Source organism: Aricia agestis, chromosome 15 (genome assembly GCF_905147365.1).
Source record: "Aricia agestis chromosome 15, ilAriAges1.1, whole genome shotgun sequence".
Lineage (NCBI taxonomy): Eukaryota > Metazoa > Arthropoda > Insecta > Lepidoptera > Lycaenidae > Aricia > Aricia agestis.
Genome location: NC_056420.1, coordinates 7,223,909 through 7,239,635, shown reverse-complemented (window position 1 = coordinate 7,239,635; position 15,727 = coordinate 7,223,909). Strand labels below are relative to the sequence as shown.

Genomic DNA, 15,727 nt, shown 5'->3' with positions numbered 1-15,727 from the left:
TATAAGAAGGTGAAAAGAAGTCACCAAAATCATGGATTAGAAGCATAATGATATAGAATCAAGAATGCTACCATTTTATATTTACAGGCACTTGCATACATGCACAAAATCTTATTCAGTTGACTGGCCAGTGGCCGTACAGTTATACAGTAGCATAGTTTGACTCACACATGACATGACACAGCAATAAATAATCGGCCAAGTGCGAGTCGGACTCGCGCACGAAGGGTTCCGTACCGGTATAGAGTGAAAGTAGACAAAAAATTGTGTTTTTTGTATGGGGCTCCCATACAAAAACACAATTTTCTGTCCCCTTAAATATTACATTTATTTTAATTTTATTATTAATAATTAAAGTGCAAATATACTTAATTAAGGATTTTGTGAAAATTTAAAGTGCCTAACTGTTACCATTATTGATTACGAGCAAAAAAGGCCAAAAAATCACGTTTCTTGTATGAGAGCCCCTCTTAAATATTAACTTTATTTTATTTTTATTTTTTATTATTTGTTGTTATTGCGGCAGCCGGCAACAGATACCTATAAGTACACAATCTGTGAAAACTTCAGAATTCTAGGTATAGCGGTTCCTGAGATATGGCCATACAGACTGACAGACGTCGAAGTCTTAGTAATAGTTTCCCGTTTTTACCCTTTGGGTACGGAACCCTAAAAACCGGCGTCACTTTGTTGTTTGTAGAACTCCGTCTATAACTTTTTGGATCGAGGCTAATCATTTTTTTTGTGCTGTTATTTACATTATTACATAATATTCCAGTGTAATATAATGTGGTTCACGGTCATGGTAATGTGCTATGTGTGGTACCGTTCGCCAACGGTAAGTGTCCAACAATACGACTACCACTGGATCGGACTGGAGTATAAATAGCGAGTACAGACAGACAAACCATTTTATTATGGAGCAAAAGCAGAAACGAGTGTTTTTAATTTCGCTGTCCCGGTGATGGCAGTAACCCAAAATGTAAAACAAATTGAAATAACCCAAAACTGACTTTCGAAAAAAGTAAATAATAAAATACAAAATTCCAATTTAGATTTGGTTGTATATGGTCAACCTAAAATCGGGTTAAGTATTCAATTTTTTAACCTCCGAATATTTTATTCACATTTTCATCGTAGGGGGTTGAAAATCTTGGTGTGACCACGGAAAGAAAGCCGCAAGCCTGCCGCCATTTTATTTATTTCTAGCAAGTAATTAGGTCGTAAGCTCTTAACCCACTATTTGCTGATACAAATGTATGCTAACACTAAAAATTATCGCGAGAATGCGCACATATACAACACGGAAGTGGTCAGTATGATAAATCACAATTGTTTAAAAAATAAGACGGTTTCAGTTTGAGTTCATTGTCTTCGTTTCAGGCTTTCGACACGGTCCACGGGTTGGCTATGTAGCGTAAAATTGTAAGCTAAAGAGTGCAGTGCACAGCAAATAGCAATACACTGGTATACATATTTTATGCATAGTTGTGTGTCCGGTTTTTGAGGATTTTGACAGGAGTTTATCTATAGAACGGTGTTGTTGATTGGTTAATATTACGACGCTAGCCAATCAAAGGCGCTGGTGAAACTTCAATCAAAAAACCTCAGATAGGTGCTGGGCAACAGTTGAGTCACTCTGTCACGACTCCTGAAATCCCGAATATAAAATCTATGAAATATAAAATTGCCGCAATAAAAATTACTATTCCATGATCTTTCCAGGGGCCTCAAGTACTTCCTTAGGTACCATACGTCATTTGGTCGGATCATGTCAATTCAATGTTAATAATAATAATTGTGATCTGTCGGCTGGGTTTGTCGTAATGCGACCAAACTACGTGGGTCCCCCATCTGCCTAGGAATCAACTTCTCTGATAGTGCTTTAGGTCCCGAGAGGACACTTTGGCACGGGTTCACCCACCGGGAATGTGAAGAGATGACAAATATCTGATAGACAGATTGGATTCGACATTATTGTTCAAAATCTGAACCTATACTTTTCGTAAACTTTCATGGGATCTACTAACTAAAATACATACTGTTGTAGAAGAATTGCGGTATCTCTTTTTCCGAAGCACTTTAAAATTTTCATCAAGTAAAATCCATTTCACAAAACCATGTGATAACTGATCAAGACACAGATGAAACTGCAGAGTATATAGATTCATATCGAATCGTGGCTAGACATTTTAGCTGTTCGCCGACAATCTACGCCCAAGAACATCAAACCCGATAAGTGATATGATAAGATTGTGATAATGCCCAGGTGTTTTTCGAGTGGTATAAATAAATAATTTTTCACGTGCACATTAACGTTTGTGTGAGGTGTATTGCCAATTTAACTTTTAATACGAGCAAAAGGTTTTATTTTGGATTTAATTGATATAAACATATCAATCAAACCCAGCGTTGTGCAAAATCGGACAGGTGAAATTGTTCCATCACGTGAAAATCTTTTGAAGTACAATATCTGTGTGTTTACAAACATGCTGTCCGTAGCATCGGGAACGTTGATTGAACAAATGGCTACGAGGGATTCATTACATAAACACAGCAACTAGTATTTATAGCGAATGCTATCTATCTAGAGTCTAGACGGCAGAGAGTGTGAAGCAAAATTTTAATGAACTGCCCACTTATTATGCAACTTTGATGAACATGAACCAAAATTGTGACCTTAAGCAATGAAGTCATTGCTTATGGTCACAATAATATTTTGACGTGTTCATCAAAGTTACATAATAAGGGGGCAGGCCAGTGCTAGCATATGGGGTCAAAAGTCACTCTAAAATCGCTTTATCCACCCCTAGATTTAGAGACTGAAGCCCAGTTTGTGAGATTCTTTGACAAGAGTTTATCGATTCAACAGACGTACTGATTGATTAAATTTTGACGTGTTTAACGCGAAGAATATCAAAAGACCCACGCTAATTACAACAGTCAACCTTGCCAAGAAAACTACAAAAACCAGGTATAAGTTAATTGCTATTAAAATTGCTAATAGCAAAACTGTCTTTCACAACGAATAGACTTGAGCTGATAGACACAATATAATAAGGCCGATGCACATTACAGCATACACGATACGAACACAACACAATAATTGTCACAGAACCTTGATACTTCATAAGTTCATAACTTCATAGTATTCGCGTTTGAATAACATCGAAAGTATCACTTCATACCTCATAAATCATAATTCATAATGAAGAAGAACTTCTTTAGAAAGTTTTGTTTATTTTTTAAGACATTAAAACTAAAGGTATATTTTAGAATTTATATAAAGGTACAGACTATGTTACCTATCTTTGAAATATATTTTTATTTTTTTTATCACCCAAGCGGCCACATGCGGCCGCGATATAATTACAGTAGATAAGCTATTGTGTCTGGTTGTACGGCGATCGAGGGATTAATCTTCATATTTCCTTATATGGATTGCTAACAGTACTCAGAAACATCAAAAACTTTTGCTAAAAGTACAGCCCCTTCAAGAAAAATGATATCACACAGTATTTTCTGTAAAAGTCCATACAAATATGTTTGTTAATTATTATTAACAGCTACTAGCAACCAAAATGAAATATCTTACATCATTACACACTGGCAGTAAATAAGTAGAGAATTATTCAAATAAGGTTATTCTGAGATAACCTGTCGGCTGTCGCGTTAGATACGCAGAACGTCACTACTCACCACATAAAAACTATACACCACATATAAACTACATCCACAAGGCGTTTACATCATTATAAACTCGCGCTGGACCACATCTAAACAAACCGGTTTACGCAAAAACCAGATAAAATAACGATTCTGTACTAGATACTTTGGAAGTTAGGGAAATGAGTAACCAATCCCACTAACTAACTAATTAGTAATTATTATTAAAGTGTTTTATCATATTATTATAAAGTAAATATAAGCAGAAGTAACGTAGTTTTATGTATATTTGTGTAAACGTAAACGGACGAAACGCTAAAATTAAATAAAAACAGCTTTAAAAACTCGATAAAATAATGCGTTAAAGGTGTTTTGATTTTTGTCGATAAAAAGATTTCCACGAGAGCTGTTGCAATATGAATGTACCCTACATTTGAACGAGTTACGTGAGTAACATTTTACGAAAGAGTAAATTTAAATGAAACAAGATTTGCCCGGTTATAACATAAAAATTAAAAACGCTAACACAGTGATTTTTAAGATAAGATGTTCGAATATGTTGTAAACACAAGTATACTAATTTTATAATTAAAATACGGAAATCTTTTCATTGATAGCATTTTACATAATGATATGTAAACATCTGTCATCTTATACCTATCTAAATACTTTTTCAATTCATATTCTACTGCTCAATGTTATAATTTGTAGCTAGACTTACTCAATTGTAAATCAAATTGATTTATGAGCAGTTTTTATTATTTATTCATTTCTGATTGTCTATGGCTAAAACTTCTAAAGACTGCGGTTACCTTCGGCGGTTACTTCTTTACGACTTGTTTATAAACTGACCATAAAAAGTATTGCGCAATATGAATATGTAATAAGAAACACGATAATGTTAACCTTACGCGAAAAACGGCGATTTGTCAAGGGGCCATTTGCAAAACAGTAAAACTCTTAATACACAATAATATGTACATCAGTCACGCACTAATAAATGTTAGATATTTAATAAATTAATACGTTTTAATAATTTAGTACATGCTATCACAATTAAAGTAAACAAAATGTATCCTTGGCATGTGCCATGCCATCTATATGATATATTATGGTAAATTACTAGCTGAACCGGCGAATGTTGTTTTGCCACCTGTGACCTGACTGACCAATAAGATGTCAATAATCACGCCGATCTCGGTAACTTTAATAGCGTGATTTTGCGTTGTTTAGTCTGCTACGAGTACAACGTTATTTCAGGTATGAAATTCTCATGTACTACTATAACAGGATACACACACAAATATAATAATATTTTTGTGTTTATCCTGTACATGATGACAGAGAGTTTCAATAAAGTCGGTCCAGCCTTTTTTGAACTTTGGCAACAAACACTGCGACTAAATATTTAATAAAGGTAATATTAATAAACAAACAAACAAACAAATCTTTATTTCACATTAAAAACTATTTTTAAAGTGAAAAAAATAAATGTTATTATTATGATGAGATCAGCGTAACTAGTATAAAGAATTCCAAACCCAATTTTAGTCAAATAACAAGTACTACCGAATTTCATTGTTAATCTCTAATGAAAAACATTGATTAATAATGATAACGCTATCTTGCCAGGTAACGTCACTAGTCACCGTTGGAAAGGAAATGAAGGATTTTTTATTACGGCGCGGCGTTCCCATTATGATAATTGTTTTGTATTTTGTCGAGCCCCTTTGAACGTGACCTTGTCATATCAAAAGGATATGACTTAGGTATAAGGAATTACCGACTGTAACATTTTAATGAGACCTCAAAACGTAGAGAAAGGGGAAATTATATTGATGTAGTAGATTTCTTTTAGTTAAAATAGAACAGCTTTCATATAAAATAAGTACTGTTTTACAAAGGAAAATGCGACAAGCTTATTAAAGATATCTTTCAATTTAGAAATTATAACCTTATCAAAATATTTTCCATCAAATAAATTAGAGCCGTAAATTATACTTGAATCCCTTAATTCTCAAATCTCAAATATTAAATTGTAATATGTAAATACTATATTGTTTGTAACAGTTATACTATAATATTATGCAAAAAATGTTACAGATATAACGTTATTGTTATCAACGAAAATCCCACGAAGTTTCTCCATAATAACAAGCACAAAATTTTCCAAATTGGCAACTAGAACTGATACAAAAAAAACAATATATTATCAAACAGATTAAAAGCTAATAATTTAATTCATCATTATTATCTTTATATACCGTATATGATTATTATATCATTTATCTTTCAATCATTACCTTAGTCCGCCGTATACGAGATTGACAGCCTTCAGCACATTTCGTCCGGTATTATCGGAGTGATATGGTGCCATCACATCACATTGCATTTTCCACGTGTTTACCATACTATTACACTATATTCCACTATAGTATAATATACACTGTCACATAATATACTACAATCTACAATATTATGTTATGACGCACACGTTTTGCTCGATTCGCGAGACAAACCCGACTGACTACCGCTTAATTCTCGCCATACAATTATTGTTTTTTCCTCGTTTAATGGGTTTTCGCGGTAAATTAGGCACCCTACGTAGACTAAATTATAGCTGAATTATTGTTTATTAAGAGTCCGTATACGAAATTTTGCCGATTTCGCTGATTTAACAGACATAATTTAACAGTTAAAATACAGTATTTCTATAAGTTTTAATGGTCAACATGTAAGATCATTTCAATTATAATCTAATGTTGAAGCTAGTTTTTTTTAAAGTATTTTTAAATAATCCAACTCAAACCCGCGACAGTTTTGTGATTTTTGCTGTAAAGGGTTTAGAATATCACCTGTTTATGGATTGTATTGACGTCTTAACGGTATGAAAAAAATACAATATACTGTTAATAAAAAAAATTTAGAGAACATGGGCAAAGAATTGCTGTTAATTTCGGCAACTTGGAGCTGTAATTCATAAAAAGAAAACGACAGAAATAATCTATAGATAAAATTCTATCAAATTCGAGAAAAAAGAAAAAAACAAATTGTGCCAAAAAAACACGATTCAAAACAACCTAAATCTCACATCTCACAAGCCTTGCGGCGAGTAATATAATGTGAGATTTAGGTTGTTTTGAATCGTGTTTTTTGGCACAATTTGTTTTTTTTTTTCTTTTTTTTCGAGTTGGATATCTCCAACATTAGATTATAATTGAAGTGATCTTACATGTTGTGCATTAAAACTTATAGAAATACTGTATTGTAATCTAAATCTGTTACAGATGTGATCCATTAGATCTCGTAGGAAATAAATTAATAAGAGTTCAAAAGTGACTAATAACCTTCTAAAACCAAAAATTAAGGTTTTATCAATGGAATTAAACAGGGCATAAGCTATATTAAATATAGCTTCTTTTTACTTTTCATTTTTCTATCATTTCTACTAAAGCTACTTTTTTCGTACACACGAAGTCAGAAGCAACGTAAAATAATATAATGTAACATAGAGCAGTGATGAATGGACGTTTCATTATATTTTATCAATGCCTATATGCCCCAATAACGCTATCTAGTTTAGTGTTCTAATTACTATTACAATATATGTCTATTTAATTGACTTTTGAGCTTTGGCCAGATTAATTATAATTACCTTAACATCTGCAGACTTTACCAATGTTAACTAATTTTGATGGAACTCTTTGATGAGTAACTATTTGATAGAGATAATACTATTGTTAAACTAAAGGGCGCTGTTTAGAAATTCGGTTTTTCTTGTCTTTATTGTCGCCAAGGAAGTATCGGATGACCCTAGATTGCTACAGAAGACTTTAAACTAACTAACTGGTCAGAAGCTTCTACACTTATAATAGCCCTACAAACAACAACTACGTAGCCCTATCAAAAAAGCTTAATTAGTATTAGTTTCGTGGTGAAACTCTACAGATTGTATAACCGCTATAATTGTTGGCTATGAGGACACACGATAGATCATGTATTTTATGAATACGGGCACAGTCACATGGAATGCGACTCGGTTCATTCTAAAATTGAAATAAAATGTAAGAATTTGGCCATAGTAAAAGGAGGTTCGGCTGTTTACACACCAGAAGGATGGACACAAGTCATGAGAATGGCTAGGACAAATCCTTGTCCATTTAGTGTAGGTAACCGTATTGTCTCAAGAGGAGTTTTCTCCAATACTGAAGAAGAAGACGTAATAGGTTATCCTTAGCCTAGTGGGTAGACCTTTGGTTCGCACTCGTAGAGGGTGCTGGTTCGATCCCGGGTGGAGGCGTGTACCAATGAGACATTTTCTGATCTCAAAGTACATAACAACACGATGTTTTCCTTCACTCTTACGGTGAAGGAAAACATCGTGAGGAAACCCGCACATACTTGGTCCCCGACGTATTTCCTAGTTCTTCTCTGCCTCTGGACTAGGCCGACTATGTTGCGTGAATGCCGTATGTGCTTGGGCACGGTCAACCATACGGTCATCTTTAAAAATCTCGTCCCAGGCAATACAGTATTTGACGAGTGGTTATACTTCGCTCTGAAAATACTGTATAAATCATCCACAGCGGATGTAAAGGCCTAGTTTTTGGCTATGAGTCTACTTTGAACTGTAACATTCCAAGTTGCAAGGATCTGATGTCACCCGATCTCCCAGCGCTATGGACCACATGGATCTTCAGTGCTTCTCAGCCTCAGCCCTTAGCTCTATGCAGGGCCAGATTTATATTTTTTATGAGTATAGGCCACTCTAATTTTGCCGCCGCTATATATGTACAAACTCTGCCGCCCATAGGCCATGGCCTATACTGCCTATACTATCTAGAGCTGGCTCTATGGATTCCATGGATCCCTTTTCGCCAATCTGCTGGCCTAGCCTCTACAGTCTACATAATATGGTGGGTACTCACTTGTCGTGCTTGGAGCGTGGATGCGGCTCGAGTTGCAGCGGGGTGGCGGGGGCGGAGCGCGGGGCCCCGCACCCGCCACCCGCCGCGCTCGACGCAAAGTTCCCAGTCGACCTGCAACAAAAAAAACAAATGTCAAATTTGAAATAAGAATTATTTTCTTCTTCCGTAGTATAAAAAAACTCTACTAATTTTTACTTGAAAGTCAGAAAAACTAATTACATTAGACGAAACGCTGGATTAAAAAATTATATTCCCTTCTAGCCTCTAGCCATTTGTCCCACTGCAACTGGGACGAACATTTATGGAACGAAAGCCTGAACAACTCTTTAAAATTATAATATTGTTTATGTCTGCGAGATTTACGTCAGGTAGTTTATAATTTTTTTTTTTTTGTAATGATACCTATTTAATGCTTACGTACATGAAAAATATTGTAAGCTAAACGCAGCTTACAAAACAATTATTATAATTTAGGTAAGTTAAGTTTTTTGTTAATTACATAATCTACGATTTACGTCAGGGAAAAAATTAACTACTCATTTGTTTTAAATAATTAAATGTCAGTAATAAAGGGTGTTGATTTTTATTAGCATTTAAAACATAATATTAGAATATTAAACTATCAAAGTTACGCCTATATTATTCAATTTTATAGATTTTAGATGCCTACTAAATATTATTATTATAATATAATAACAACGAAAACTGTTACATTACAGTCTGTCAAAAAAGTGAAGAAATTAAAAAGTGGCAACACCCTTTCAAATCAATCTAAAAAAAAAAGGAATGACACAACGATGTCGCCACTTTTTAATTTCTTCACTTTTTTGATAGACTATACAAAATGCAATAAAAAATTTTCGAAGAAAATGTGAACATGGCTTTACCTTTGATGGTGGTTTATTGATTTGATAAATAGAAAAGATACGTTTTTTGGTATAGTAATGGCTTTTTTCAGTCCACTGATAGAAAATAATGATAACGCGTAACGCAATCACAATAATTATTAGTTTGTTGGAATGGAAATGGAAAAATGACAAATGGAGCTTCCTAACCTAACCTAACCTAACCTAACAGCAATTAGAATTTTTCTTATAAGAATTAAAAACATTATTACAACGTCGTATTAATTAGTATATTGTCATTATTGTTTTCAATGTGCAATATAATGCGATATAATATGACAATATGATATAGCTGTTTCTCGCATGATGAATAATGCTGTCGAAGACTCATTAGAATTTAGAACACCAGAAAAGCAGTAAATAATGAATTGACAAACGTAATATTCTTAATTCTTCAAAGTTAAAGATTTGGAAGCCAAATTTCATCATGAGAGTCCAAAGATCTTGATGTAAGTAATATGAAAAAAGAAGAATAAATTCGAGAATAATTACTATTGTTCTAGGCTCAAGCAAGTATAAAATACCTTCTCAATTTATTCCGATTTCGTAGTGACGCAGACGTTCGTCTAACGATGATAGTTTTTCGCAATTTTTTCCCCTTATTTCTGTACATTTTACAAATATACACACGTGTAACTCCTGTACATTTTATTTACAAAGCGACTTTATATAACACAACACTCTGCCATGGTCGATATTAAACTATATTAAAGACACTATACTGAGCGCGCTCGACAATTAGACGGTATTACTCGCGCTCAGTTCTTGCGACAAAACGAGTTTTTATTAAAATCATCGCGAACCAGTTTGCTTGCACAGATGAAAACAGTAATCCGGATATAGTGAAATATAGATCGACAAGGCTTTAAACGAACGAGACGAAAAAAGGAACTAACGCCATCATACTAAAATGCCATTTTTGACTGCTCTCCTGTACGTGCAGCGCCCCCACCCACGTTCATTTAAAGCCTAGTCGATATGTATATTGTTTTATCATCATCAGCATATTGCCATTCGCTACCTCTACCCACTATTAGTCATGAATCATTACAATTTGTCATCCACTATCTCAAATTGTCGTTATTGGGGGTTTTAAAGGGAGTCCTTTTAAATAATAAATATTATATATGGATCCTAATTCCTAAAGTATTGTCACCATATTGATATCTTAATGGTAATGTTGTCGAAATTTATTTTTGCGGCAATTCATTAGCCGTGCAACCGTAGATTTTTACCAATAATAAATCTACTAGTTAATAAAAAAATTGAGCTCACAGAGTCGTTAAAATTTTTATAACAATTTAAGTTTTATCGAGATTTCAACCCCCAGATTTTTAGCCTAAAGCAGGCTCAAAATCTACGGGTTGAATATTGCATACTCAGAAAACGCAATTATGTAACCAGCCTTATATTTACTATAGCGTTTTGATTGATGGTTATTTTTCCATACCCTCATGACACTGGCACACAAACTCTTATCTTCAGCTATAAAAGTGTCATATATTTTTTATGATCGCAGAGTAACTTTGTCTAGAAAATACTACATGGAATGTGGAAAACTGTAATAAAAATCTGAAAAACTGTAATAAAAATTAGTCTAGATAGCAACCGCACTTTTGCGGTTGCTAACTAGACTTTTAAGATTTTAAGCTTAAGAGTCAAGACTTAGTTACATGCTTAGTAGCTTCGTTTAAGCATCAAATGGTAACATATATGATATAGACACATTATCGCATTTATAGTATTTGTAAAGATGAAGAGAAGTTGATTCCTAGGCAGATGGTGGACCTAAGTAATTTGGTCGCGTTAAGTCAAACCCATCAGACCGATCACAGCTTAAACATTGAATTGACATAAGCCGATCACATGACGTAGGTCCGACAACTGCCTAGGAATCAATTTCGTCGATGGTGCTTCTAAGGATTTTCAATGGCGATGACGTCACAACGTTGATTGGGAGTCAACGCCTACGACAATAAAATAGCAACGCTGTCCTTGCCACATTGTTAACCTATTGATCGCTACCTATTGAATTCTGCGAATTATCGTCTCGCCAAGGAAAATTTCAATTGTTCACTGATTGATCTGCCTTAAATTGGTTATAAAGAAAAGTTAATGTGAAAAACTGTTGCTCTATAATAATATCATCGATTTTTTTAGGATCCGGTCAAAGAATCAAAATTTATTTTATTTTTTATTTTTATTTAATAATTTATGTACACATAATCGTTAACAGAGAAAACTTAAAATAAGAGATACACTTTAGTACAAAGGTACTACTTATTCCAATTGGAATCTCTTCCAGTAGACCTGTTACAGGAAACATTAAAAAAGAGGTAACAATAGGTAGTGCACACGACAATTTAACAATAACGTACATATAAAGTAAGTATATTAAAAATTACATAAAATAAAATTTAATATAAACCTAATGCTATGTTTTAATAAAATACGATACATATATTTCATATTAAAAGTTATATATTACTTAAATAATAATAATAATAAACATAATATAATTAATAATACAATATATTAGGGCTTATTGAAAAGGTAACGTGGTCAGGATAGGCTTAAGAGGATACACCAGGGGCTAGAGAAATGAAAAAAAAAGTACGTGTAATATCTATAGCTGTCTCCCTTACCTCAAGCCTATACCGCAGAACGCGATAGAGACAACTGCAGAAAATCCAGAAATTGTCCCCTGATTCCTTCTCCAAAACTTAACCGATTTAAGTACTTTTTTCATTAAAGATTAAAAAAAGGCTTGAGCTGTGTTCCTATGTTTTGCTTTTTTTTGTATAATCTAGCCAAATCTGTTTTCTGGACGTTTGAACACAGCGGAAAATCTGGCCATTTTTTTGGGTTTTTGAACGTTCATATCTTATTTAATAATTAAATTATGAAAAAAAAGAAAACATAGGGACATTGTATTAGTGGCCGTAGATATTCAGAAAAAAAATTATAACTCTACTAGCATTATCCAGGGAGGAAACAAACGTTGTCCGTTTGTATGGAAAAAAGGGCGGTGTGGACTCCTCTTAAATAGTGCTCGTGCAGTCTTTTTTTAAAAAGTGCAAGTGTTTTACAATCGCGTATATTACTTGGCAAGGAGTTCCAGAGTTTAGCAGCATAAACAGTGAAGGAATAAGCAAAGAAGTCAGTACGATGGGAAGGGATATCTAATGCCGGCTCTTGATATAGGCGAACGCGTTGGCCAACGCGTCTGCAGACGCGTTGGCAGTGCGCTTGCAACGGCGTTTGTGAGTAATCCACACATAGGAAGGTCGTTCAGTATGCTTTGGATCGCGCCAATGTGCGGACGGATTCAAAATGGATGTTTAGTCGCTAACAGCTGCAGCTGTTTATTTATTCACAGCTTATAATTACTTTGTAAATGTGGACAAGAAAAAGTTTTTAAAGAGTATTCTGGAAATAAATAAATAAAAGGCGAGAAAACGTACAAACAAAGAAATAAACTCACTTTTACATAATATTTTATAATATCAAAATAATATAAGTAATTATTTTATTACCTACTTATTATTTATTAAATTATTACATACAAAAATTATTACATATTATAATAATTATAACTCCGGGCAAACTGATCGCGCGGCCTATGTGTGGATGGAGCGCGAAGCTTGCGACAAATGTCCTTTGATCTTTTGCCGACATTTCCGACCCGCGCGGCAAGCTCGCAGATGCGTCGGCCAACGTCTAAATACCTACGGCCAACGCGCGAACGCCCGTTCTACACATTGGGCCAACGCGTCTGCAGACGCGTTGGCCAACGCGTTCGCCTATATCAAGAGCCGGCTTAAAGGATCTACAGGATAAATTTTGCAAGTTAGGAAAGGAGAAGCGCTCTTTTAAATAGGAAGGGGTTGTAGGAGTGAATAAAATATTGAAGAGGAAACAGAGTAGGTATTCAGTAATTTCTACGGAAGCGTATAGGGAGCCACCGTAACTGCCTTCTGTATTCGGACACGTGATCGTATTTTTTTAGGCCAAAAATAAAACGTATGGACAGATTTTGAAGCCGTTCCAATTTGTTCAATATCTCTTCGTTAGCATCCAAATAGCAAACGTCCGCATAGTCGATGATAGGTTGGATAAGGGTCTGTGCTAATAAAATTTTGGTAGGAGTAGGAAGAAACTTGTGGAGCAGTTTGAGGCAATGCAAGGTGTGGTACACTTTGCGACTTACATTGGTAACATTGGCATTCCACGACAGATGTTCGTCAAAAATAACTCCCAGATTCTTAGCAGTATCAGAGAAGGGTATTTAATATTTATATTAAGTAATTTCTAGAAAAGCTTTACAAATGTTATAAAAAGGAAATACTTGAATATTTGTTTGTATCTTAAATATGCTTCGAAACTACTGAAGCGATTTTTATAACACTTTGCACAGATGTAAAGTACACGAAGATGGTATCGAAGAAAAATGTATTTAGGTACCGTTCCGCGCCTTTCTCTATTACCTACCTACGCGTTCAAAGTAGGGGAAACGCTACGAATAATAAAGCTATTTATTCTTCGTAGGGAAAACGTCTCGAAGAGAACTTCTATTTCGACTCTGTATTTTCAACTACAGCTTAATAATTAAAATCAATAAATTCATGAACTTTTTTTTTACGGGCAAAAGGCTCACCACACATTCCCACCACTGCAACTCCTGTGTCGCCAGGATCATGAACTAATTAATAAAGAAAGCCAAGGTCTACTCAGCATCCCTAGGTCAAACCTATCTACGTCCGGTCCTAGCAATGATTTGAAACACAACACCGTTGTTTGAACACATGGCTCTGAAATCTAACCCAATACAACATGGGTGATCAAATTCGCTGACATTGTGAAATCTGGTGAAACAGATATACGGGCTTATTTGTATGGCTTGATCGCGCTTCATTAGTCTGACATGGATCACATGGTGGGTAAACGTTAGATTTTCGGTATCTATTCAGATGGCAGATGGATAGGTTAGGTTAGGTTAGAACATAGACATAATATAGTTAGAATTTATTTCAGGTTAGGTTATGTTAGGTCTGAATTTATTGAGAAACAGAACATAATGTTTCTGAATAATTGCTAGCTAAAATAACTTAGCAATCAAGCAAACCCTTTTAATATTTGATCCCCTAAGACGATACATGCGTCAATGCATGCATCATCGCCCATCGACTTTCATGGCATAGCATGCATGGATTTACCCAATATAGTAAATCATAGATTGATTTTCCTTAGATTAGAATTTGTTATTTCCTTTGACATCACTTTTGGAAAACCCGCTTGCCGAATTCTAAAACAAATTATGCGTAAAACCTAATAATAGCAATTATCCTTGTTTGTTTAAAAGTAACTATTTTAAGGACTACCTGTTGTTAATACTTTTTTTTAGTTAATTTTTTTAGGCATATGATATATCTGCATATAGTAGGACATACTAATCATATTATACATATGTATATATATATATATATATATATATATATATATATATATATATATATATATATATATATATATATATATATATATATATATATATATATATATATATATATATATACCGTACGTAACGGCACATGCCAAAAACTAACCGTATTTTAGGAAAACATGTTAATACTGAGCATGCGTTGTGTTAAACTACTTTAACCTACTTTAACGAAAACAAAAATATTATTCTCAGTATACAAGGTCACGCCAGCGTCTTAATAAAAATCGGTAAGTACATAAATATTATAATTCATAACTAATAGTATTGTAAGAATTATAAAATATGATCATCACAGTAGCGGTAGGTAGCCAATACTACGTCAAAATTCAAATACATATAATATAGTATACCTACTAGATTACGCCCGCAACTCCGTTGCGTCAAAATTCTTTTACCGCGCGGGAACCGTACATAATGTCCTCCATACCTTTTCGCTAAATCGATTCAGCGGTTTAGTCGTTAAAACGTGACAGACAGACAGGCAGACAGACAAACAGACAGAGACGATGTCAATTTTAAGAGTGAGTTTTTTCTTTACCATTCAATCTTCGGTCTACTATCATTTGACCCGGGGAACCTCTCTATTTCGACCAACACTCAACAATTTTCTAGGCTAAAACGCTACATTAAGGAGTAAGTACAGTTAAGGTTCATGATTCTTATTTTCTACCTTCATTTTCTTTTGGATGCCTTCAAAATCCAACTACATACATAGTCCAAAAGGG

At 34.2% G+C, this 15,727-nt stretch overlaps 1 protein-coding gene across 1 annotated transcript in view; it reads right to left on the bottom strand.

Annotated features, from left to right (window-relative positions):
- LOC121734503 overlaps positions 1-15,727 on the bottom strand; it is a 100,260-nt gene that overhangs the window by 26,052 nt on the left and 58,481 nt on the right. The window contains exon 16 of the mRNA XM_042125126.1: positions 8,595-8,705. Within this exon, the coding sequence (XP_041981060.1) occupies positions 8,595-8,705 (111 nt within the window). The remainder of the gene's footprint in view (positions 1-8,594; positions 8,706-15,727) is intronic.